The sequence below is a fragment of the Sinohyriopsis cumingii genome, chromosome 14, assembly GCF_028554795.1.
Source record: "Sinohyriopsis cumingii isolate HCF-2022 chromosome 14, ASM2855479v2, whole genome shotgun sequence".
In the NCBI taxonomy this organism is placed as follows: Eukaryota; Metazoa; Mollusca; class Bivalvia; order Unionida; family Unionidae; genus Sinohyriopsis; species Sinohyriopsis cumingii.
Genome location: NC_142974.1, coordinates 23,036,626 through 23,063,780, shown reverse-complemented (window position 1 = coordinate 23,063,780; position 27,155 = coordinate 23,036,626). Strand labels below are relative to the sequence as shown.

Sequence of the window (27,155 nt, the reverse complement as noted above, 5' to 3'; positions counted from 1 at the left end):
ATAGTTCTGTCAGGGCGAAATATTTAAACCAGAGAACGCGTGTTATTGTTTTTTTTGACAGAACGTTGACATTTTTTTTCTCGGAAGAACAAAATCTCTCTGTACTATAAGAGGAAAATGTTGCGAAATATGTCATGCTCTAGCTAAATAATTTATTCTAAGTCAGGATTTCTCAGGTAAATGCAAATTATAACTAATTTTAACATTTTTTTAATATGAACACCCACCCATCATTCCAACGCCATTTACCCGTTCGTCTTGTGCACTGCTAAGCAAGAGAAACATTTAATGTTGAGTTTAACAAGAGCTAACTATATGTAATGAAGTAATCTTGCTTAACATGTTGGTTCATGACTTAACATTCTATATAGACAAGTTACAAATTTCCATGCAGCTACTAGAGTATTGTTGACAAACAGTAACGCATAATTTAAAAAAGATAAGAAAAAAATACGCATATACAGAATAATAGACATAATTCATTTTGTTTTTTTATGGGGAGAGGAGGCAACACATGACAGATTTAAACATACTATACATAAATATAGATACATTAAGTAAACAGACAGTATAAATTTTCATAATTCTGTGGATGTATGACATGTATTTATACAAACATATATTGCAGAAAATACAGCCTTCTCATTACCTTTTGAAGTAGTTTAATAAATCAGTATCCAGATGGATACTAATGGATGGTTGTAAGGGACTTTAAAAGAGCTGGAAATTATCAAAAATAGCTAAACTAATATATATAGCTAAACTATGTATGCATGCATAAGAAGAGCACAGATTGTTCAGCCAGTTGTATGAAGCATGCACAAGAGTTAGGACTTGTGTAGAAGATAATTTGAACTTAATGCCATTCTAGTGTTAGACAAATTTTTGAAAATCATGAGAAAAGGAGTCTTATTTAGAAATGAGTTTCATAAAAATGACTGCAACATTAACCTAGTGGTTAGAGCATCTGCCTCGGATGTGGGAGGTTGTGGGTTCAAACCCCGGCCGAGTCTTACCAAAGACTTATCAAAATGGTACTAACAGCAATCTCGCTTGGCACTCAGCATTACGAGGTTAGTGTTAGGACTGGTCGGCCTGGTGTCGGGATAATGTGACTGGGTGGGACATAATCCTACATGTCTGCGGCATGATACCCCAGTGCTAGACATCACTATAAACTGCCACACTGCATGCATCACAGCAATATGACTGGATAATTTTTAAAGCTACGTTTAAAATCCAAATCACACATAAAACTGATGCACCTGAAGTGAAAGGTGATTTTTGTATATGCCATTTTCAGACAGGACATATAATAGGTAGAATTGTTCATTTTACGTGTAAAAGGTCAAATTTGGAAATGTATATATAAAAGAAATGGTAATTGTTAATTTACCACACACCCAAAGAAAAATCACAAAAGTTAAGATTCTTGAATATTTAAATAATTCAATAGTGTAGGTTACTTTAGATTCCTTGCTTGACCTATTATATTAATGTCAAGGCAAATTTGTATTTTAACTTTTGATGTTATGTTAGGGATTGTATTACAATCATTTGGACTGCTTTGGTGGCCTAGTGTTTAGAGCACCTGCCTCATGTGTGGGAGGTCGCAGGTTTGAACCTCGATGAGTCGTACCAAAGACATATAAAAATGTTACTTACTAACAGCTGCCTTGCTAGTCGCTCAGCATTAAGAGGTTAGTGTTAGGACTAGTCTGCCTGGTGTCAGGATAAGTGGACTAGGTGGAACATCATGTTACATGTCTGCGACATAAAACCCCAGCTCTAGACATCACTATAAACAGGCACACTGTTGACATTGTAGCGATATGACTGAAAAATTGTTACATTAAAAATCCAAATCACACAGTCATATTGGGGAAAAACACTGCTGCATTTCTCAGTTAGTGTGTTGTGAGAAAAAAACAAAGATTTCCAAAATAAATACTTTATAATATGAAATAAGTACTCAATGATTATGAATTCTAATACCAGTATGGGAAGCTCACAGCTTGAGAAGCTGATGATGATTACAGGCATTCTGATCATGGATTTATTAATTTCTAGAATAAATATTTAGTTTTCTAGTATATTATACTTTCAGTCACACTAAAGCACAGTTATTCTTGAGTTACACTAAAGCACAATTTCCTGGTCACCTACAATAGCTACAAACTGAATAGCGGACATGGTTACTTTGTGGATAAAGCTGTTGCAGTCGACTGTGTTGTAGTCTGACTCAACAGGTAAAGCTGTACCAATGTTACTTTTTGCAGATTATGCCAATACCATGTATAGCCGATTGTTACAATTGCTGATACTGATTGTGAGACCGATTATTTCAAGAAACCTCCTGTTCTACAGTTTGTGAAAGCACTAGAATTTGATTGACAAGTAAACCATGCCCTATTTTTTGTTATAACTATTAATGTCTAAAAATGGGCATGGATTTAAATGTTCAAATGTGGTCTCAGGCTACCATACATGTGATAACTATTTCCCACATTTTATATCTCACCTTATTTCTTAATGTTAATTCGTATATGCAGATAAAACTCTTTACTAAATAACATATTTATTCCGAATTATTTGGGGAAGGGTACATATGTTCTCTGTTATGTTTCTTCATTCTTTCTTTTGATTTAATGATATTAATCAATGCTTATATATATGGTACAATAATGCCAGGTCATGTTGACTTGTGTAAAAGTTTCTTTGGTGGAAATGGAGATCATAATTTGCTTCTTCAGAAAATATCTACTGTAACAGCAGCCAGTGATCAATCCTCAGATTTAGGAGTAAAGCATGTAAAGCATGGCAAAAATAAATTTCTGAACTCCTGGTTTACGGAGATGCACTTTGTGAAGCTAGCGGGGGGGGGGGGGCATATTTAATTCCTGAATGCGTGAAATTGACAGTTGCATTATGCATTATACGTCACTTATCTTCCATTGCAAAGTACGATCATAGGGTTTTAATATTAAAATGTCATTATCTAAATAAAGTTTCTTACAACACTATTTTGGAAAATAATATACATAATATAGATTTACTTAATACCTGATGTTTCTATTAAAAAATAAGAGACTGTATGAAAGTAGTTATTTTGCATTTGATAGTGCATTTATTTCAGGTGACAACAGTTAGACCTATGCACTAATGGTGATGTGCAATGCAAAGACCATGGAAGTAGCACAACACAGTCATGTAATGATTTATTTTGCAATATTATGGCTGTATTGCTTGTTGTCAATAAAGTAATAACTATCCCATCTTTTTAAATTTTCATTGACTAGTCTTGGAAAAATATTCACTACTTATTCTGGTGATATTTTTTGAAAATTGGCAACAAAATATTGAGATTGGCGATTTTATTTGGCAACAACTTCTTAAAAGCCAGGACCAACCCTATAATGTGTTTGCTGGAAGTTCAACAGCCATACGAGGCTGCTGTGATTGGGATGAGTGCATGCATGGTATTGATAATTTTGTTGTGTGCAGACAATCAGCGGTAGTTTACAGCAAGCATTTTAAAAAGTATTTACTTTGAAGAATAAACTCTTTCAATTAACCCCCAAATCAAATGTGTATTCCTTAATTTCCACTTTTTAATTCTGATTTAAAATTCAAGCCATGTCAAAATGAATGTTATGATACCGATTATACCAACTGTTCCAATACTCTGCCCAGTTATGAGTATGGCCGATGATTCGGTAAATCTTTTTCAACAGTTGACTCAGCTTATTATGCCAGAGAAGGGAATATTTAGTGCAGAAATGTATAAATCCATGACCTGAGTTCTGGTGATATATATTTGAATATCTTAAATATTCAATAAACAAGTAAGAGTACTTGCAATCCCTGTTTATTTCTAAATAACCCCTCATTTTGAGCCCCATATCTTTCTAGAATGAACACTGATAGGCTGATACCATTCTGTACATTCAGTTTCAAGGTTTGATCCATAAATTTAAAGATTCTTATACAGGATGAGTAAGTTAATTACATGCACAATATTATAGAATGGGATTTGTTTGGTGTGATAAAATGTTATGTTAAAAAATACGTTTAATATTTTGGGCCTAGTACACAATCCTGTGGTACACCTTAATGTTATTTAAGTATTTAGTGTTGAAGCTACTAAACACATTGTTCACTATTACTCAGATGACCGATAAGTAAACCAATAGCCCTATCATCCAATCAATGGATTATCAGTGATTATAAAATAAGGTGGTGAGTCAGGCAGTCAAAAGTCATTGGATTGGTCCCATTTTGACCAATTGCTGCTATTGCCCATGAGATTGCAGTAATCAATATATTTTACCAACTTAACATAATTAGTCAAAATTTCACCAAAGATGTAAAATTAGTCACAGCTGCACACAATACTTGTAACTTAGTCAGAAGTGTCAAAAGTTTGTACACATATTTGATCTTTTTGAGATATAAAAAAAAATAGGACCCTTTCCCTCTTTTGTGATAGTGTCTTTTTCATCAGTTTCTAACAGTTGGCCAACCTTGACCAGAAACATGTTCATGTTTATCCAGGATTCCCAGTTTATTTTGTTACAGTTCATATTATCATTAATCCTACATGATTGATCTTGTCAATTGCAATGTATGGCCCATAGGTGTTTTATCTGCTTATTTACATCATAGTTGTGGCTTTAAAAAAAAAAACATTTTTTGGTCCACACCCTGGAAGTTACTTGTGCCTAATTTAAACTGTCAGGAGCTACTATACCTTTCCTTGTGTGATTTTGTTAAGACATTACCTAAAAGCCTGTATAGTATATAGTATGCAGCAACAATTATTACTGGTTTAATTTTTTAAACTTTGCCATATTCCTTTAGCAACTTTCACGTACTCTACAGAGTGCAGTTACTTCAAAAGAGCAGAGAAAGCGTAAAACATATCAAGGGTCTTAAACACTTGGCCTGCGGGCCGCACGTGGCCCACAAGATGATTGGATTCACAAAGTTTTATGAGAGATAACAAAGGTGGTATGACGCTTGCGCCATCAAAAATGGGGCAATTTGATTATAAGATATGTTGCACTGAGAAATGTATGAAATGAAATATAATGATAATTTGTTTGCATAATATGTATTGATTGACTATCTTGGCTTTTGCATTAAGAAAAATGGTCTCCTTGCAATATTTGGATATCCCAGGTTCACAGGGAATGGATTTGTGTACTCCTGAATGTATCTTTACCAATAATTCTGTTATTAAGATTTGTTTGGATACATAGTGCATTTGGTAAACCACGGCCATTGGTCTAATTTCTAACATACTTAGTAATACTGATCAAAAAATAATCATTAAAGATGCTACATATTTCCTGATTGGATTTCATTTTTACTTTTCTCCAAATAATAATATGTTCATTACTTGTACCATTATTTGTCAAAAATTGCAATTTTTTAAACAGAAATCACGATTTTGTTCCAACTGAACACATTTTTGTAGTTGTTTAATTTTGTGCCATCTTTTCTTTGACTTCGGATAATCATGTTTCCTGATAATTTAGTTCATTGAAGAGAATTGCTTTATGCACAAATGATTTTGATTTCCAGTTATGTCAAGAAATATATATGTGAGTATAGTCCTTTAGTATTGCATTAAAGTTATGTGTATTTTTCAGGATTCATCATCTTTAATAGATGGAGATGGAAGAAGGTGGGAGTGACTTTGTTGAAGTCATGGAATTGCCTCCTGAGGTTTCCAACACGAGATTCACTGGACCATCAGGCCACACTGTAATCACCAGCACACCACATTGTTCAGAGCAATTCAAACAGACCGTTTATGAAAGGATGTGTTTAACCAATGACAGTGGTTTTGGAGATACAAGCAGTTTATCCCATAGCCCATTTCCCATTACAACGAATTTTCAAATTCGTCGCAGACTACAGGAGAGTTGCACAAGTGACTGGGATTCAAGTCAGATTGATAGCCCATTCTTTGGTTCTCCTGATGTAAACACTTTAAGCCTGCATGTAGATATGGACATAGAGTCTGAGAATGGAAGACGTCAAGAAAAATGTATCAAGGAAAGACTTGAAGAAAGTCCAGACAGTATCATCATGAAAGAATTTACTGAAAATTTTAATATTGTCATGAAGAGTGTATCACCAATAGAAACAAACATTGAATTTGACAGAGTGATAGGACGAAAAATGGGACTTGAAAGACTTGACATTATGACAGAATTACACATTAGAAACGTGCAACCTGTGTCTGATGTTCTCTTGCATCTGCATCCTGAAGATTTATGTCGGTGGGTATCAGTATAATTAATATTTATTAGATAATTTGTTAGTAGTATTGTTGTCCACATTTGTTTCCTCTATTTTTATAGTAAAATAACAGTTACTTTGTGCCTCTGTATATCCATGTCTGTGCTACAATCCTCTTTTACATAACAAGTATTAAGATCATACTCGTGTCATCTACATTATATATGTAGGTGTGTTTCAAGAATATATTAGGTTGTTAAGACCTGTTTTGTGGGGTTATACAAAACTTTAGTGAGAAATTTTGTGACACTATCATTCTGTCCATAACTCACCTGCTGCACATGGTAGAAGTGACACCAAGCATTGTACATACGGATCTGTTGCCTAAGTAATACACATCTGTGACATGGTAAGAGTTAGACATTGAAGAGCAAGATGAAAAGAGGTAAATGGGTTAATGTGGGTTATTTCATTTTGATAATTGTTGGTAGCAAACATTTGGTACTGTGCATTTTAAACGTTTTGAGAGAATGGTATTGGTGTTGTGCTCGCTGTGTTCAGGTTCAGATGTCAAATATATATAAATTTCAGATTACAGTAACATGTTGATTGTTTATTTACACTGTAACACAGGGACACAAAATATACCTAAAAGGGTTTGAAATTAGGAGTAGTCTGCTAGCCTGTCAAGTTGGATTTCATAATTTGTATAGTTCATTGGTTTGTGTATAGTTTAAGTTTTTGCCAGTTAGTTTTTATCAGAAGGAATAGTGAAGACTTAATGGGACTGGTAGATTTTTCTGTCTGCTAGTCATCTAGAAGTATGTGCTGAATGTTATGCCCTTTTTAACAATATGCTGTTCTGCCAATCCTGTGAGACAAATACTGTCACATTTGCTCAGCCCCAGTTCGCAAGTTGTGTATAAACTACGGTATAATTATTATAAGCCATGGTTTGGTGTCTAAACATTGCCACAGGATTGAGTTAATCTCTTACACAAGGTTACCGTGACTAGAGAGAAGACCCAGCATCTTGGATCTGCCCAGGCAATAGATCAAGCGACTTCCCACCTGTGTTACAGCTTAGTCCTAAGATCAGAGGAACCGTGAGGGGAACAGGGCATGTTCTAAATCCGTCCCCACATGGACAGACAGTGAGAAGGACATTTGTCCACTAAGTTTGATTGGATTGGGTCAAAGCAACACCGAATCGGAATTGAGATAGAGGGTGTGATGATAACTTTGATCCAAATAACTAGCAAGCAAAATTTCAGTCTCGCCTAGGAAGATTGACAAGCATTATAGGGTTATTCCAAGGAAGCGCTTCGTACAAGAAGCTTTTTGGGGGAGAGAACTTCGGGTTCAGTTAAGTCCTGAGTCTTTAAGAGGGAAGCCAGAAGTGAGACTATCAGAGCAATTTAGAAAATTATATTGTAAATAATGAAATGATACTGGGCCCACAACTCTGTTGTAGTGTATATGCTGTTATTATAACAAAAAGTTACATGTATCATGAGTGTCCGTGCTTGGGTTATTCATGGGTAATTAGTGATCTGTGTCACTATTGTATATAACTCCTTTTCTTTGGAGGAGGTGAAACTGTTTGTGACATATTTGTGTTTTCCTTAATATTGATTGTAACATTACCCCTGTGTATAAAAGATCCAAATATGGACCCTGGCAGATAATCATGTGCAAAACTTTCAAGTTACGGATTCTTTGAAATTTATTATTCTGTCTCGGAAATATGTCAAGTGCTACTGTGAAATTTGCTTATGGATTAATGTTTTGATGGATAAATGATTCCTTCTGGATGGTAAGTGCAATATTTGTATATTATAGGTATATTTTTAATTTAACTGGGGCACATAGGAGATACTTAATAAAATTAGAATTAATCATGTTTGACATAAGACATTTTCTGGCTGTTAGTAATTTTTCTGTATTTGTTAAGAGAGTTGGGAGGCTATGAAATGTATAGGTCTATAGTCTATGTGCATGGATCAGTGTTTTCTGTCATAGTTCATTTCACACAGCATTGAGAATTTTATCCTATCTGTATAGAAGTCATTTTTCAGGTCAGCATCATTAAATGTAGCTAACATTATATATAATTAGTTTCATGCAAAGTATTCAAAACTAGTTACGTAGCTTTAGCTACATTTAATGATGCTGACCTGAACATGTATTGAACTAGGCCTGCATATAGGATAAAATTGACCATGCTGTGTGGAACGAACCAGCATAATGCCAAAAACCTAGACATCGTTTGCGTGTGTCTTTGTCTCTCTCGAAATGTTTTTGTATAGTGTGTTATCAAAGATGAATTTACCTTAAGTTACTATGCTTTTGTTATATATTTGCTGTTGTTTGATTTTATAACAACTATGTCAGTCACAGCAGAAGACAACAAGGGTTTCTTTATTTAAAAGTTGAACTGAGCATGTTGACACTTTATCTGAGATGACTAGACTGAGATAAGAAAAGTAAGGTTAGCAAAACAGCTATATTTCTGTCACATTGGTGAGGAAAAACAAACACAGCTTTTAGTATGTGCCCATTACATGTAGCATGTATAATAGGTAAACAGTCCTAATTGGAGCTGACGTAAAACTATCCCTTGGAAAGTTTAAATATTGGCAATTTAAGGCAAAGAGGGCAGAATTGCTAGCGAGATCTTTGAAGGCTGCAGGTGGTGAGCCCTTTGTGCTAATTTGCTATGGTAGGATCAGGAAGCGGAACAACCCATTATAGGTAAATCAAAGAAATGCTGTATGCGTGTACAAGGCCTAAAGTTATTACATACTATTGCCTTGAATTAGAATGTTTAAGCCATATGTATTATATTTTTTACATGGGCTATTAGAGGCTGTAGCTAAGTCCTGAAGACACGTCTGCGGTGAAGCCAATGTCAGTGGAGATCATCTTCATCCAAAGAGACACCACATTTGATGCTTCTACTATAGCACAGCAATAATGTTCTTAGGGCTGCACACATGGAATCTGCACATTATTTGGGGATCTCATTCCTACAAGCAAATTATTGAACTTAAAGGTAAAACAGTATAGGTCTCGTGCATTAGTTACTGTCCCCATAAAACCAACCAATCATTGAACATAGCCTGTTCACACCATGGCTCATCCAAAATTTCAGGAGAAGGTTATTTAGCATAATAAAGTAGCTTGCCCTTCCATAAGTTCCACTTTTTGACTAACAAGACATAGATAATGAACGGTCAAACGCAAGGCGAGGAAATTTGTTGACTCACAAAAGGGGATGGGAGAGGAGGACATCCATTTGGGTACCTAATCACTCCTGCAGTGCATACATCTTCCTTTAGCATTAGTAGGGGCTCAGCTGGTACTTCACAGAACTCCCTCCTCTCAAAAACGTGCCATATTCTTCCTTCAGTCCAATGACGAAACATTAGGGAAGCAGTACACACCCTTCTATTCTGAGCCTTCACCACTATTATGGGAGTAATAGCTGCACACTTGAGACATCTGGTGATTCTGTTAATGAAGTTCTTTGATGCCTGGCTGCTACATTACTGCAACAGTCATTATTATTGGTCCATATAGATTCAGTTAGGACTTATTCCCAACCTAGAGAAATCAGATATGGTTCTCTCAGGATTTCATTTACATAGTAAGGAATCTCTATCTGGATCAGGTTTGTGTTCATCTAGAATGGATAAAGAAAATCCTGAAACTCTTAAAGACCCTACAGACCAAGATGTAATTGATTCTCTGTAACCCTCTGTCTTCTGCAAACACTGAATTCTGAAGCAGATCATGTCCCCCTTCAGTTTGTCTTGGTGGTCTGAAAACAACACAAGGATTCACTGGCAGATACAATTTCTTTAGGTTCAACTTTTCAATACTACCTGGTGTTACAGAAAAAAACAGGTTTCTGATTGGAGGTCCTTTGCATACATTTACATGTATATTTGTCACATGAAGAAAGGCTCCTACAGCTCAACAACTTAGAAATAAGAGACATTTTCTTCTCCCTAAATAGGGTGCGTATATCATGTAAAAGGGTATTTACATCATGGTTTCCTCAGACAACTTATCAGTAGTTGTGTACCTCAGATGTTAAGGAGGTGCACATGCTCCTTCTCTGCATGGAAGCCTGGAAGATTCTATACTGTGTAAAATCAAAAGGGACTACACTCAGCACATTTCTGTAAAGAAAAACATCCTTGTGGACAATCTGCAATGTCTAGAACTGATAAGGTAGTCCTAATAGAATAGCTTCTGCATCAAGCAACGGCACAGTCTTTGTTCACTGCATGTGAGAAACCTCTAGTTGATTTGTTTGTGTTAAAGCTCAACAAAGAGATTCCATTTTATGTTTCTCCAGTCTCCATCCAAAGAGCATAAGCAGTGGATGTCTTCAATCTGAAGTGTGACCAGTTAGCATCTTACAAATCCGTATTCTTCAGTTTGATTCCACATTCAAGGACTTCACTAGGTCAGGACATCTACAACTCACATTATCCTGTTTGTACTCTTTTTGCCTCAAAGGTATTCATCCAACAACATCCTTGACCTATTGATTGACCAACCCAGGTTGTACCCTCAGTAGAAGAATGTACTGTCGGAGATAGTCCATTTCGCAAAAATCCTCAGTTTTTCCTTCAGCTTGGCTTATCTCTATCCATTTTTTTTCTTTCTTTCTAGACCCACAGATCTAAGATCTACTGTGCAAAGTGGAAAATTTTGTGTAATTGTTGCACTAGGATATGTGTTTATCCTAGCTGCCACTCTACTGCTGCCATGGCATATTTTTTACTCTTTCTTTCTATGGAGAGACCTTGTTCAGTCTTCACAATAAAATGTTAAAGAGCTACCCTTTCAAGCTCTGTTCTAGCGTTGACACCAAGATGGAATCCTTCGTGTGTCTTTTTGGCTCCATCTGCCACCCTCTTTACTGACAAATTCAGCTTAATAGTGGCAGATGTGCTATTGTGCATGGGCCAATGACGTAATTCTGATGAGTCAGTGCATATTAGGAGTATGGTATATGTAGCATAGATGAGGCTCATCCATTATGGAAAAGTAAAGTTAACAATAGTGACAGGCTAGTGTTGGATAAAATCATGTTAAAATTGTTTTACTTAACCAAAAAAGTACATTTTTGCATGCATATGTCTAGAGGTATCATGGATGGACAGGTGGATGCCACCTTTAATTGTCCCAGCAATAGACATGTCAAACATTTGAAGTTTTTGTGCTTTGGGAAGGTAGATGGAATATAATAAAGTAAGAAAGATTATAAATACAAGCAGGTTGTGGAAAACTGTTGGAAACCAGTATCATGTATTCTTTGAAATGAAAAGGGAATCTTTTATAGGCTTCTTTTGCTGAATTTGATTAGCTAGAACCTGATGATGTACCAGGTACACTATTTTGTCACAAATGTCAACTGGTATCACACTAAAATTTATCATAAAAGATGTGGGTTTAAGGGATACATTTAAATTTCATAATACAAGTTGGATCCACACATGTTGGTTGAGAATGAAAGGTAGTATAAATGCTTCAGTATGCACATCTTGCCAGATCATTACAAATAAAAGATTGTAAGTGAGTTTATGCTTTAAGTCATCAAATTTATACATATATATAGAACAAGTAACATTTATGCAGGATCAAACAATTTCTAAGTTACTTGCACTGCATGACAGGCAGCTAATTTAAAATGTTTTGAGCTCTTTCATTATCATATATTGGCGATGATTCAGTAGTCAATGTCCTCTCATATCGGCTAGTAGATCATGAATATTCCCTTATTAAACAGAAAATATTTCATCCTATTTACATGTAATTACAGGATGTGCCAGGTTAACCGAACTTGGAAAGCAATCTGTGAAGCAGATGTGTCTGCCAGTGAAAGACGGTTAAAATTCCTGAGAAAAAGAAAACCTCCAAGTCCAACTGGATCAGAGAAGGTACATTATCACAAAAGTGCAGATTGTTGCCAGGAATAATCTTACATAAGTGTATCCAATGATAAAAAGATTTTGACAGATATTTACTGCTGGTATCTCCATTTGATTATCCCCTACTTTTGATTAACATAAAAAGGGATATTTAACTGATCAGACTGGAAATTGATGATTTGATTTAGAAATTATTTGACTTCAGGAAAAATAATTCCAATTCAGTTAAATTATTTTACAATTACAGTTGCACAAAAATTTGATGTTTTTTGTATATTTTTGTCGTCAAAATGTTTTTTGATTAACTGAATATAGGCAGATGCTGGCAACAAAGTTATCAGGGTAAATCTCCAGACCCCAGCACCTAATGATACCAATGACAATTATACAAAGTTGAATGTTTCAAGAATTTCATTAGCTAACCATCAGTTAACGAATCATACCCATTAAAAAAGGCATACTAATGTTACTTTCTTCCAGTTGTTCATCATAAATTGGAAGATTGGGCTTAATGTTTCCTGAAGTCATAATCACCAGTTGACTTAGGATTGTTTGTAATCAAGTTCCTTTAATTAAAATAATGGCAAGAAATATAAATGAGAGTTATCAAGTATGCTAGATATGACATAGAGGTTTGTCTTGTACAGATGGTGGAAATAATAGATTTTAATTTAGTATGATTGCTCTGGTTAACTAAGCATATGGATTTTAAATAGTCAGTTTATGTCATCTTTCAGGAAAATTGCAAAAACAAGAGGCTGTTTGAACAGCGTGGTATAACCGATACAGGTAGGAAACTGGGAGAGGTCCAGCCCATTGGAGTTTTGACTTTTGACCCAGCACCGCCCAGTCCGAAGAAGGATAAATTAAGAGACAGGTTTCAAGAGGTGTGAATTAGTGTGAAGTGTGTATAAAACAAGGTTACCTAGATCCGGGTGTCAACATACTGAAAGTGGGCCAGATATGACCCGCCAGACTCATTTGTCCAACACACAGACCATGTCTCTTTATTCATGTTACATATGGCCTGAATGATGTACATTTATATCGAATTGGGCCCAACATAGGAGATGAGTTTGACATAACTGCCCTGGATGTTATCTGCCTAATAGAGCAGTTGGCCAGGGCATAATGAGGTTCATGCAGCAGTGAAAATTTCTTGGAAGTTTTCAGGTTGCCTTGAAAAGTCATTTAACTTTGTTGAAAAAATTCTTATTTGATTGGAAGGAATTCAAAAGGTGAATTAGTTAAAGGATCTTACATGAGAAGTTATTTCAATTTAAACATTTCAGTGTCTTGCAATGAATTTCTTTAATTCATTTGAAATAAGCACAAATGTAAGTTTCTATTTATTGCACAATAAAAGATACAGATTTTGTTTGATGAATCCACAGGAAAGTGTATTGAAATGACTTGATCATTACTGCCTTTCCTTTGTATAATGTTATTGCATAATTTTGTGATAACAAATCATGGATCATTCAGATTAATACTTTTTCATGAATATTCAAGTAGAAAATAATTATTTGCTTATTCGTTTGTTTCTCTAGTGATTAGTGACACCTAAAATCAAACTCAAAAGTCAACCATTCAACCATGCTCACCATGGATTGAAAGAGCACTTTATCACGGCATTTTGTAAAACAAGCAAATCATAAAAAATTTATACTATCAATAATGATTTATTTTAAAAGGGAACCGTTTCAGATGTTCTGAATCACATTAAGTTCAAATGCACACAAGACAACCAGTGCCAATAATCATTACTTCTATTCATTCTTATTCAAGTGCTCTTGAAAAAACACATAATATGGAAAGTTTATAAAGAAACTGCCAAAAAAGCAAAAACCAGTCATTGATACATGTGTCCCAATTTCATTCTGGCATATTCTTTGCTCAGGATTACTGTAAATAAAACGATTGCATGATTTTGAAAACCAATTAATAAAGCCAATAAAATCAACTGTGAGCATGAATGGTCCTCACATCTTCAAACTCCTGTCCATTCATATCAAAGGTAGATTTATGAAATTTTTGGAAATAGTTCACTGCGAAAAGAATCTGCTGAGATTGTCCACACATTATATTGAACAAATAAATGAGAATTACTCCTCTTTATCTTAAGCCCATCTTCAACACTAATTTTGAAAATGACAAGTACTTTACCCTGTTTGAGCTCTAGAGCACGGTTTATAAACAAGCACTTGGAAGAAATTGCGATACTGGTGTTACTTACAATTAACAGCATGTGCGTAAGATCACAGATGTGAATTCCTGGAACCATTTAGGTTGCATGGGACTGTGGTGGTAATCTAACCATTGCACCAATTCACCTTGGTAAATGCATTGGACTTAATGCTAAACTGGTTCATCCCAGTCATTGACTGTTATTTCCAGTGACAGCAATTTATTACTTGCATCCAAAAATGATATTAATGAGCACAATATGTAAATTTTAAATTAAAAAAATTTAAATTGCCAAAGTTCTACTTGTATTTGGGCCAAAGTATTCTTAACATTTTGTTTTTAGATTTGTCTGCACTTTTCTCATTTTCAGTTTTATGGGCAGTGTGAAGTTCTATGTGACCCACTGTTATGCGTTGGGGTGGGATGCTCCCAATATTTTATTGAATTACTGTGGAATTCCCACCCTGGCTCGTTTTGTAGGAAGTGAAATTAGTGATAGAGAGAGGTAAAGCTCCGAGCCCCCAGTCAGCAATACCGACAATTAAATTATTAAGAACACAAAGGTGAAAATTCAAAAGAACACCAATTTAATACAAATTAAACGATATTAATTTCTCAACCAATCTTCTTCCTCTCGACCATGTAACAACCTATTTCATCACGTGATTATAGTGTGAGATGGCTTTCCCATGTACTTGGTTTCTACTCATCTGTACTCTACTCTGCTAATTCCTTTTCTCCTTCCGGCGTTTTCCGTACTGTGATTCTTCCTATCTTCTTCCCCTTTGTCTCCTTTTCTCATCCTCCTTCTCTCTCTTTCTCCAGCAACTAGGCTTGTTCTCGCCTACTGCCTTGTTCTATCCTGTCTCTCTGAGACTCGGGACTTGACTGCCTGGTAGTTCTGTCCCCAAAATCTTCCTACGAAAAACACAAGGACATTAGCATTTGTGTTAGCCATCTCGCCTCACACTACATCAACAATCAATCAATCATCAGATTAAGGCTATCTACTTCTTTGGTCACGCATTTGTGCGCGTCGAAAAACCCACACGTTCTTATAGGAACAATGTTGCAACATAGCTGCCAACCCTCACGAATTTGGTGTGAATTTCACGACTTTTTCAGCAATTCACGGATTCATGCCGTAAGACAAAAATTGACGAATTTTCCGATCCTCAATTATTTTAAATCTTTAATGAAATAACTGATTTCCCGTTAAGCGCTAGTCATGATATTCGCAGTTGCCAAAACGGTCCGGTACTGCTGGTCACGATATTAGAGATCTACAGCCGATTAGTACAGTTGGCCCGGTCGCAAGCATTTTAGCCTATTTTAATCTATATGTATAAAAGTAGTTTTACAAATGCTTTTGAGAGAAACTGGGGCCTAACCAGAAATTTGCTCCGCGCATGCGTCAAAACGCTGATTCAAGTTACCGTTCAGCATCGCATGTAAGATTTTGAAAATGTCTTCACCACCAAGGAAAAAGAAATGTATTACTCAAAAAGTGAAGTTTAATTTGGCATATATCAAAAATTGGCCGTGCATTCTGCCATTAAACATTGATATTCATTCATGCGTTTTGTACTCAGTGTGCTATCGCAGAGACGATGTGAGGAAGAATGTCGGTTGCAAAAAAACACTTAGAAGTTGGGAAAATTAAGAATTCACAGATTTCAGCTCTGGAATATTTTAAACCATTGGCGGAAGACCCGCAGGCTACCAACGCTGAACCATTATTTGTGAGTTTTCTTGTGTCGAACACAATCTACCTTTATCAGCTGGAGACCATGCTAAACATTTGTTCTGACATATGTTCCCGGACTCGAAAGTCGCTTCCAGATTTTCCTGTGGAAGAACCAAAAATGCTGCAGCTCCTGTGCATTCCTCACAGCAACAGTGACACCGAAAGAGTATTTTCTTTAGTGAGGAAAAATAAGACAGACTTTAGGGCCTCCTTAGCATCAGAAAATTTCTCAGCAATTTTAGTCCCCAAGATCAACCAGCAGGCAAGAAGTCGGAACTGTTTAGAAAACAAATTTACGATCAAGCAGTTGAGGAAGTTCAAGTCTGCCACAGTATCATGTCTTGATAAATAAATATTTCTGCATATATGTAGTGTTTTATTTTTATTTTACGAACTTGATATAGTGTAGTATTGACGGTCGGAGTAGTCAGAGTGGATGGAGTTATTGTCATGATATTTTTCACGAATTCATGTCCAAATTCACGACTTTTTTTCCTATTTTCACTAATTGTGAGCCTGGAAGGTTGGCAGCTATGTTGCAATAAGAACGGTATCCTACTTATCATAAAGAAATCACTAAAATGCGTCACATACATACATATATATATATATATATATATATATATATATTCTTAATCTCATTATTCTCAACAATATCACAACAATCTGACGCATTTCTGTACATTACACTCCCACAAGTGTACACAAATATTCAAATATCCATATTATTTAAATTTACACACTGCAACCATTTCCAAAGTTACAATTTAAATCAACAATTGCAAAATCTAGAATATCACATAAATAAATACACTAGTTTACCACAAAGTAACTAAATAGCGAATTACAATATTAATTCAGACAAGCGAGCAATCTACATAATCATAGCTCATTTCTCAAGTACGCATGTAAATTAAACAATACGAAGGTAATTAATCGTACTAACGATTCTAGTAAGTAAATATACATACTGCACATAATTACAATTACAATGCCGTAACATTCTGCAACAATCGAGCAAATAACTTACTGACCTTTACGAAGCTTTCTATCCTTGAATGTACGAGTGGCTTCTGGAGTTATTGCTACAACTTGCCAGCACGATGCTTCACAATGACTAATTCGATCCCAGCCCAAATGACTTCAATTCTTGTTCGAATTGATGGCCCCACCCTTTCTCAGTTCTGATTGGATATCAATTCTACCCCAGTCTGTCCAGCTTAACAAACGAGCCTCAGGCCATCTGTCAACGCGGGGAGATTTACAACAGCAATAGGGGTTCTGTTCTTGCACAAAGAGTCCAATGTCTACATGTCAGTTTTAACACCTAACAGAGTGGCTCTTGTACAAACACGAATCGCCACAACAGTGCAGGGTCAACATACTCATGGCGCTAACCCATTCCTTTGTTCCTGACTTACGTAATCGCGGGCATGCAAACGTGACAGGCAGTAATTGTGAATCAAATGGACCACTTAGGAATGTTCTCATGTTCTGATGCATATACTCAGTATTTAATTGCATTTTATATATTTTAGTTTGACTATAGCAAGACTTTGAATTACTTTTATGAAAACTGAATGACATATCTTCAAAGGGAAACATGCAGCTTTTATAAATATGTTAAAATGCAGTGGTATTGTCACAATGTTTAAATTTTTGAAGTCTGAATAGAAAAAGTTATAGAAACATGCCATTAAGTAAAATGTAATTGTTACAAAATGTTTCAAAATCTGGTCTCTACTAAACTAGTTTTAATGTTGTGTACTTCCAGGTAGCCAGTGGTCTCAAGAATGATGAGAAGCTCCAACACTGTCCAAGGTGTGGACATCCAGCCAAGATTCTTCCTGTTCAGGATCGTGGACAATGTCAGAGTGAGGTTTGCTCCTTTGACTACTGCACAAAATGTTTGGCAGACTTTCATGGTTCAAAGCAATGCAAATCATTGACTGGGAAAAAAAATCGAACAGATGCAACTATAGGTAGTAAAAAAAGCAAGAAGAACTTGAAGAGGTTGTAATTAAAATATGCTAATATTTCTGAAAATCTGTGCCAAATGAAGGAAAATTTTCCAGTTTTCATCTTTCGAGAGCAGTTGATGGTATAGTCTTGCTAAATGCCATAGAGGCATCAGAGTCTGGCTCAGCGAAAGTCTATGCCACCATGTGCATTTTGGTTATCTTGTAACTCAAGGTGATACAAGTTACAATAGTGCAACAAAAGTCAGTATGCAATTTGTCCCCAGGGACTTGACCAGAATCCAACCAAGCCCAGAATAGGGATTGTCAAAAGAAAATGGTTTCTACTCAGATTGTTCAAATTCTTCTCATTGCATTAATATCACTTGTATCTAAATGCAGAGAGACTGGTATTTCCCCTAATGTTCATATTCCATTCTGAAACAATGAAGGCCCACGGGTGGCAGGGACATTATTAACATGGACCCTGTTTGAGTAAAATTGTGCAGGGGAAATGGGAGTTTTAACCAGTGAACAAGACTTGCTCATGATCAAGAGAAAAAAGAGTAATGTTCAAAAAAATTTCCTGGTGTTGAACTACAGATGTATTGAGTGCCAAGTTCTTCATACACCCAACATAATTTTGTCTGGTGTTTATTTGGTGAACCTTTTTTCTTATAAAATTTTGTAAATGTAGTGTTTCAGCTAGTATGTGCCCTTGCATGAATTTTTTTCAGTACAACAGGTAAAAAAGAATGTTTAATACACACAAAGTGACTCCAAACAATGAACAGGGTGTGCTTTTTACCTTTTATCTTTTAGAAATGTGCTAAACAGTCATTTAATGACCAACTTGCTATCGTTTTTTGACACTGAACAAAATCCATCAATCTTTTCCAATTGCAGTAGTTGCTCTGCTTAGACTGTACTTCTCCCCCTCGTCTTAAACCATATATGGCAAAACTGGGAATCATCCATAAATAACTGTGTACCCATTTAAGTTCTTTGTTGAGCAGTTAAAAAAAACAATGTGCTGCCTAGTCATTATAGTCTCTATGAAAACAAGAATTAAATTCATATAACTTAATCAGGTAGCTTCCACTCTTGTTTCATTTACATTTGTGATGGAAAGAAAAACTTGTAGCTTCGGTAACTCTCATTAGCACAAACTTCCATTCACATGCTGTGTAGTAGATGTGGAACAATGTATGACTCAAAATGCAGAGACCCAGGCTTGCCAGTGTATGTTAAGATGTCAGTTCTGGATCAGTTTGCATTTGGTCTCTATGGTGCATGTTATAGTTAGATACCAAGGTTTGTGTCTGGGTGATGTACTAATTCTTGTGACTGCAAAAATGAAGTAGAAAAATTATGCTTTAGCTTCACTTTATGCTGTTTTGTGCTGTATAAAATCTTATCTTCCTGATAAAATCAGGTTAGATTTATTTCAGTTTCATTTTCTGCTCATTATCATTATAATAAATACATTGACAAAGATTTTGGAAATAAATATAATACTGATGGAATAAAAATATGCATGCTATTAGAAATGTTATACCAACTTTTTATTATTCTACTTGAAGAATTGTAGATATACATAAAATATATTTGCTTGAATTGAGCAAATAATGGATTTTTTTTTCATCAAGAAGGTGAAAGCGTGAGTTTTTCACCCAGTAGATGAAATTTACTTTATTCACTGAGAACAGCAAAGTTTGGTGGGTTTTATGCTGAGATATGTTGGCTAGCAATGTGTGTAACAGATTTAAGGAGCTAATTTATTACAATATCCTGTGTGATAATGTCTGCTGTTTACCATACCATTTCTGTTGTCTAGTGTATATTCACACAGAAAATATCAGCAGTAACATAATTCTATTTCCTAATTTAAGGCAAAAATGGTACATAAAATATTGAATAAACAAAAATAAGCATGTGATGAGATTTGAAACAGGTACTACTACATGACAGGTGGTCATGCTTACCAATAGAACAAGGAAGTGACAATTGTGTAAAGCAAGAAAGCTCTGTTTGCGTTTCCTCTTGAGATATTACAAGACTTTTAGCTAGTCCATGTATCAAATCAAAAACAGTATTTGGGAAATGTATTATTTAATAATGATTTTCCCTGGAAGAATCTTGTGTTCAACATATACATTGTTGATCTTCTCTTTGAATTTAACGAGTAGAAGTGTAAGATGTGTTCCAATTCTGTCTTTGTCACACGTGTAACAACGTAAATAAGCTATTTCTTATCAATGTGACTATTTGTTACTGTTTTCTTCTCAAGAAAATTTCCTATTTTTTAATAAAACAATATTTCAGTATGATCATAGACTTGTTTATACCTTCACATATGTTAACAAGTATATTTCATGTTGTACACCAGTAAAACTGGCCTTGTTATATGCCCACCACATGGGCGAGCATTTCCTTTTATGACGTCTTTCCAGACATCTATTTCACAATTTGTGGTGATCAGACTTTCTTATAAGGCTGCTTTGGCACAAGGAAGAAGCCAGTTGATTTGGGGATCCAAATGACTTTTCACAGCATACATGTAAGACTTATTTTTTCTTCACTGTTATTACAAAGTGTTTGCTTTGAAAATATGTAAAAATTGCATTGATAGCTTCTACTTTAGCTTTGAAAGCCATCACCAATGATGCTTGTGATTTAAATAAAGATATTTTAAGCAAGGGTTATACCAGTTCTTTAAAGTGAAGAATTATCAATCAGGGATCAATATTACGACTTGATTAATATAACATTCTGAATGACCTGATAAATGCGTCTTGATATATAAATTTGGCTGTTTAGCAGCTACAGGTCCTCAATATCCATTTCATCAAGAGAGAATATCAGTCTTGAAATTTAAGAGAAAGTAGAATGACTGCTGTGACATCTTTATCACATGCTAACTTTAACTTGTGTCCTAGGAGAAGTGGAGACAATACAGATCTGTCGATTCACATCTATTATGAATGCAGTGACATCTGGAACATGTGCTTAATAAATGAGACTTTTTCTGACACATCCCTTCTATTAGTGGCACAAATGCTGGTAAACGATGGTCTTTTAGTGGAAGAAACCAAAATACCTGAGGAAATAAGTGGTTTTCATCAGAGATCAGATAACTTGGGATAGCAGTGTTGTAAAAAAATGTTTCTTACAAATGAACTAACTAGGTTCCAGTCATATTTTACTGAGCATGGACCCTCGAATCTTGTCTACAAAGACTGGGCTGCTCTGATTATATAGGGAACAAATTAAGAAGAACAACGCTAATAATCTCAAAGCACAACTGCATCTCTAGATAAGCAGCATATTTGCTTTATTTAATTCAAATGTTTAAATGCATTCAAATTATGCAAAACAATTTACTTTCATGCATTCAGACTAAAGTTGTCAATGTATTCAATATATCCCCTAGGGGTTCAAGATTGAAAGGCCAAAATCTCCTTGGTATCAGAACTGGGAGTCAGCTTAAACAGTTGGAGGTCTCCAAAGGACAAATCTAGCTAAAGTGAAACACTGGTATTGCAGCTGTGATAAATGCAGTCCATGTTTACGTTAGTGCATTTAATCAAAATAACTGCTAAGAAGAAATGTTCAATCTGTTAAGTGGATGTTTAAACTAATTTTTCTTGAATACTGTGAGGTCAACTACTCACAGAACCATAAACATATTATGTATTCAACATATCACTATATCACCCATATATTAACACAAACACTTGGCAGCATCAATTCAGGAAAAAAACATTGTAAAAGTTTGACTACCAAATATCATCTATAAAAAAGAGATTATTTTGGATCATTTGACTTGAGGATGTAACGGGATGACAGTGTGACTTTTGGTCAACAATTTAAGTTGAATGGGTGTGAAAGACATCCAGACTTGAGTCAGGCAGGGATGCCTCCTTTCACTAATGATCTTGATGGTGATAGATGGATAATGAAGGCCAAGACCAACTGCCTGGAAAAGAAGCATGAAAGACTCAACTTTACATACACACCACAAAAACAAAAGTAATAAAATCAACACTAAGTAGCACAACAAAAGTTGATGGAGTAGTAGATGCAGGAGGTTGTAGGTTTGATAACCGGCCGAGTCTTACTAAAGACTTATAAAAATGGTACTAACAGCTGCCTCACTTGGCGCTCAGCATTAAGAGGTTAGTAATAGGACTGGTCAGCCTTTGTGTGAGGATAATGTGACTGGGTGGGACATGATGCTACATGTCTGTGGCATGATACTCCACTGCTAGACATCACTATAAACTGCAACACTGCAGACATCATAGCGATATGGCTGAAATATTGTTAAAGCTACGTTAAAAATCCAAATCACACACACACACCAACTGTTCGTCACAAACATGAAGTCTGTCTTGATGGCTTGAAGTCCTGGATGGTGATTAAGACAACCTTAAGCAAACCACAATCCATTGTGAACAGCTGCCCCTTGAACATCTGATGGCCAGTGGATTCGTAATACCAACTTGGGATAACACCGACCAGCTAAGAGTTTACCAAAACATCTCCAAAAGGAAATGGGGGATAGATCTGGCATGCAATGAGAAAGTCGCCAAACAACATTATTAGGCTGGCCTTTGAATGGAACCTCCAAGTGAAATTTTTGCAGACCAGAGAAGACATAGCACAGGTCTGTTGAGGAACTGATCAAGGCTGTCAGAATAATTTTGGCTAAGCTTAAGAGAACAGTACAGAATCACGTCCACTATTTAGAAGTAGTCCAGGCCCTATGCTTCCACTGGAATGAGAGGCACAAAAAGATTCACAAAGGCAAAGTTAATGTCTTCTTGATAATGATTCAGTCTTGTATGATAAATTTGTGTGTTGTGGTGTTCACAAAGTACACCATCAAATTTTAAGAAAACAATTAGTTCCAAAATAAGACATAAAATAATATATTAAATCTTTGGAAAAACAAATGTGTCAAATTGCAAATAGAAATGGTTGAATGACAAATATGTCACATGGGCAACCATTTAATCCAATAGCATTTATGTGGCAAGTTTGGTTTGAATCAGTTCAGCAAACAAACTTGAGTTTTCATTGTATAGATTTGATCTTTTTGTTCTTCTTGCCCCAGGCTGGCAAGTTAATACTCTTTCTGTATTCTTAGTACCGTAGTAGTTTCTGTAGATGAAGGTCCATCATCACTAGCCTTGGGTTGTTGATCCAGTTATTACCACCTAGATCCTTGTCATATGTACAATACGTATATAAAAAAAATGTATTTAATGAGTGTCCATTTTGAATGCAAAGGGAGTCACCATAACGAGTGAAATTAAAAAGTTGAGAATTAATTTCATAGCCTCAAATTCTACATGCCCTGGTGTTTGTCAAAACTTATCATTTCCATTTAAGCATTAAGGGATTGCAGTCTACTTGCAAGTAATAGTTACCTTTGAAATAGCAGAGCCGTTAACTTGCAAGAAGTACGTACCTTTGCTATTGAAGACTTTGATGATGGAAGTGCGAAATTAACATGGGCTATTTTATGTTTTACAGAAATGCATATTAACAGTTTTGGGAATAAATTTACGTAGCTCAAAGTTACAATCAAATATATAACAATTTGTCTTTAGTACGTCATCATAACATAGTAAATGAGGTTAAATATCGGGAACTATTTTGTTGGGTTCGTAACACGTGTCGGCCAAGCTGATAGGCTGTTTAAGAAATACGAAGCATATAAAACTGATCTTATCCACTTGGTCTTAAAAAAGAAACCTTCCGTCTGCAAACAAATGATTCTATCGGGTGAGGAAAGCTTGATCTATGTTGGCTGCAAAGATGAACATATACTGGGTTTCAATGCAGATAAAAGGTTGACCATTCTGCGTTTTAACGCAAATGGGGACGTAATGTTGATTGGTTGATGATGTAGTCACACATTTCGTACTATTGTTGATTGTTTCAGGAGATGTGCAGCAGCCTCCGTTAATTGCATTAGTTCTTTTGGACTATTAAATATGTTGACTCTAATTGTTTCGACTTGATGTTTCATACCAGCACATACGCTGTCAAGTTCTGCTCAGTCGAGACTTATGGTATGAATATGAGAACCAATTTCAAAGTTAGATTTTCTCCTTTTGTATGCACACGTGCTGTGCATGTTTGTTTTTTGCAATGCCAAAGTTTTTTATTCTCCCTTTTGTATGTACAGTAGTCGACTTGATAAGAGATTTTGGTATATACAGCGGTCTACTTGTATACAGATCATACTCTATCAAGTCTAATTGCTAATAGATTATGGTTTATGAAGACTATTTGTTAAACGATCATAGTCTATGCAGTCTGTATGCTAACATATTATGATATGTACAACCGACCGCTCCAGTGGCCTAGTGGTGACAACATCCGCCTCGAATGCGGGAGGTCCCCCGGCCGAGTCATACAAAAGACTTTGTGTTACGACTGGTCGGCCTGGTCAGGATAATATGACTGGGTGGTATATTATGCTACATCTCTGCGGCATGATGCCCCAGTGCTAGACATCACTATAAATTGTCACACTGCAGACATCGTAGCGATATGACTGAAAAAGTGTAAACGGTAAGTTAAAAATCCAAATTACACACACACACACACACTGTCTGGCTTGCATCCATTAATTATGTTTTATGATTTTTCATTCCAGAATATTTTTGCAAACTTCACATTTGAATGGGGCATATCAATACAAAAATGCCAGGCGACGCGAGCCAGTCTTGTCCAATTTTGTCACCCTTTCGTCTTTTGCCACTGTTTTTAGAATATTAAAGGTCACCGGCCAAACTCCAACCTTCTCCTGTTTATACCAGATTTGCATTACATGATTAAAAATAGTTATACTCGCACACACAATTTTTTTTTTTTTTTTTTTTTTTTTTTTTTTTACAAATGTAAAGAAGAAATAATAATTTAATTACTCGAAATAGAAGTATACAATGCTGTTCTCCTTAGTTACGATTTCCCACATATAGATGATGCAACCGGAAATGACGTACATTTACCCCTACAAGACTAAGTACATGCGTCTTGTCGAAAAATAAAACACTATAAACTATGGATATGGAATATTTTAGATGAAAACTAATATACTGTTCAGCCTTATATCGGTATGCTTGCACGACGAGCAGCAGAGAGGGCGAACAGATCATATGATTCCGACAAACAAATAAAACAAACAAAAAAATAAAATCTCGTAGAAAGGTCCAGATTTTTACAAATAAACGTTTCTTTGAGATGATTTTATTTTTTGTTGAAACCAACCCCATCAATAAAACCTTAGTTCGAAAAGGTAGCTGAAAAAATAAAGTACTCTACGTATTTATTTATTTTTTTTGTTTAATTACCGGACGACCAACATTGGTGGGCGCCCTCTCTGCTGCTATTAATTAAAAGATTGTTATGTTAAAAATAATGGTACATCCAGAATCTCATACTGCAAGAATAGCACGAGAACGATTAGAAGCAATTAAAAAATTTCTTCCCGTGCGAGATTCATTTAGAAAAAATCTACACACGCAGCAAGAAGCACGAGTTGAGTACGAAGAGGACACTAAAAAACTGTTTAAGCCCATCACTGCAGCTACTGAGAAAGTTACAACAGTCATCAAAGAGGATCTTCTTCCGGTATCAAAACAAACAGCAGAACAAACTGAAAAAATAGCAAGAAGAACTATACAAACAAAGAAGATTTTACGAGATCTTCCACCTGGCATAGCCATGGAAATAGCTGCGGCTCAACCTCCACCTATCGGCGAAGAAGTACTTGAAGAAATTGGAAAACTTTATACTGAAGTCACCAGCGAGGAGGAAGAACGTACACCTGGACCTTGGCCAATAAATGAAAATATAAAATTAATTACAAATTTTAAGGAAGGGTTTGTCGAAGATATTATAAATACTAAAAGAGAAAAATTACCCGAAAAAATATTAGATTATATATCTAACAAATCTGCTGTTTTAAACCCCCCTTATGAAAAAACAAAAGATGATAATTTTATTAAATGGATATATCGCATACATGCAAATAAAGGACAAGCTAGAGAGGATGATTTGAAATATAAAGCTCTTTATAAAGAAGTAAAAAGACTTTATAGAGAGAGAGAAACAAGGAGAACTCTCCCAGTATCAGCTTTCTCCACCTATGCGACAAATAGAACAACAACAATCTTCTTCGCCGCAGCAGAGGTTGATATAAAAATTTAAAACAATTGAGCAAGCAAGAAAACAAAGGGAAAGGGAAGATCTAGAATTGGGTGAAATTAGACGAATGAAAGGATTATACTCACTATCTAAGAAATCAGACGAAGGAGCTACTGACAGTGGTCTGGGAGATAATTTTGTTTGTCCTGATAATATTATAAATGATGTGTCACGGTTAGAGGTTCTCATAGGAGGAAAACGTGCCGGAAATAATTCCCCAGAAATAATTAATGAAGCATCTGATATTTGTCGGCGATTATTTCAAGGTGGTATCATGGATATCGGCGTTTACCGAGAACTCATCGATGAACTTGCTGATGACTAGTTGTTATATAAATGGTAAATAAAAATAAGATGATCATACATGATAATCATCGTAAACCCATGCAGGTCAGAGCGGTAAACTCACGATTACCAATCTACAGAGCTACTTACGGAGATGGACTTGGTGATGTTGTACGGGGATTATTCACAAGGATAGCTCCAAAAGCAATACCTGTTGCAAAACAATTATCGATGAAAGCTATTGATATTGTTCGTGATAAAGCGCCTGGAGCAATTGTCAATGTTGCTGGTAAGGCGTTCTCGGCGATCAAAGAAAGACTAGCACGATTATTGCGACGAAAACAACAACCACCGGTGAAACTGGCAAGTACTGAGGTGATGCCCGCAGACGTAAGTAAAATAATAAATCAGGCTGCAAATCAAAAACTAGCGGCGATATCTGAAGAAGCAGAAAAAAATATAACAGCAAATTTAATAGCAGGAAGCGGTCTTCGTCGACGATGATCATCATTTGAAAAATGGCAACTATAATAAAAATGTTCAAGCGCGAATCAG

The 27,155-nt window shown here is 35.6% G+C and overlaps 1 protein-coding gene across 1 annotated transcript; it reads left to right on the top strand.

Moving 5' to 3' along the window:
• The first annotated feature begins 27 nt into the window (after positions 1-27).
• On the top strand, positions 28-20,419 carry LOC149783416 (F-box only protein 43-like). Its single transcript, XM_089931641.1, has 5 exons — positions 28-176; positions 5,655-6,290; positions 12,089-12,206; positions 12,935-13,084; positions 17,906-20,419. The coding sequence occupies exons 2-5, from the start codon at positions 5,674-5,676 to the stop codon at positions 18,149-18,151; spliced, it is 1,131 nt and encodes a 376-aa protein (XP_089787767.1). The 5' UTR covers positions 28-176; positions 5,655-5,673; the 3' UTR covers positions 18,152-20,419.
• The last annotated feature ends 6,736 nt before the right edge of the window (positions 20,420-27,155 follow it).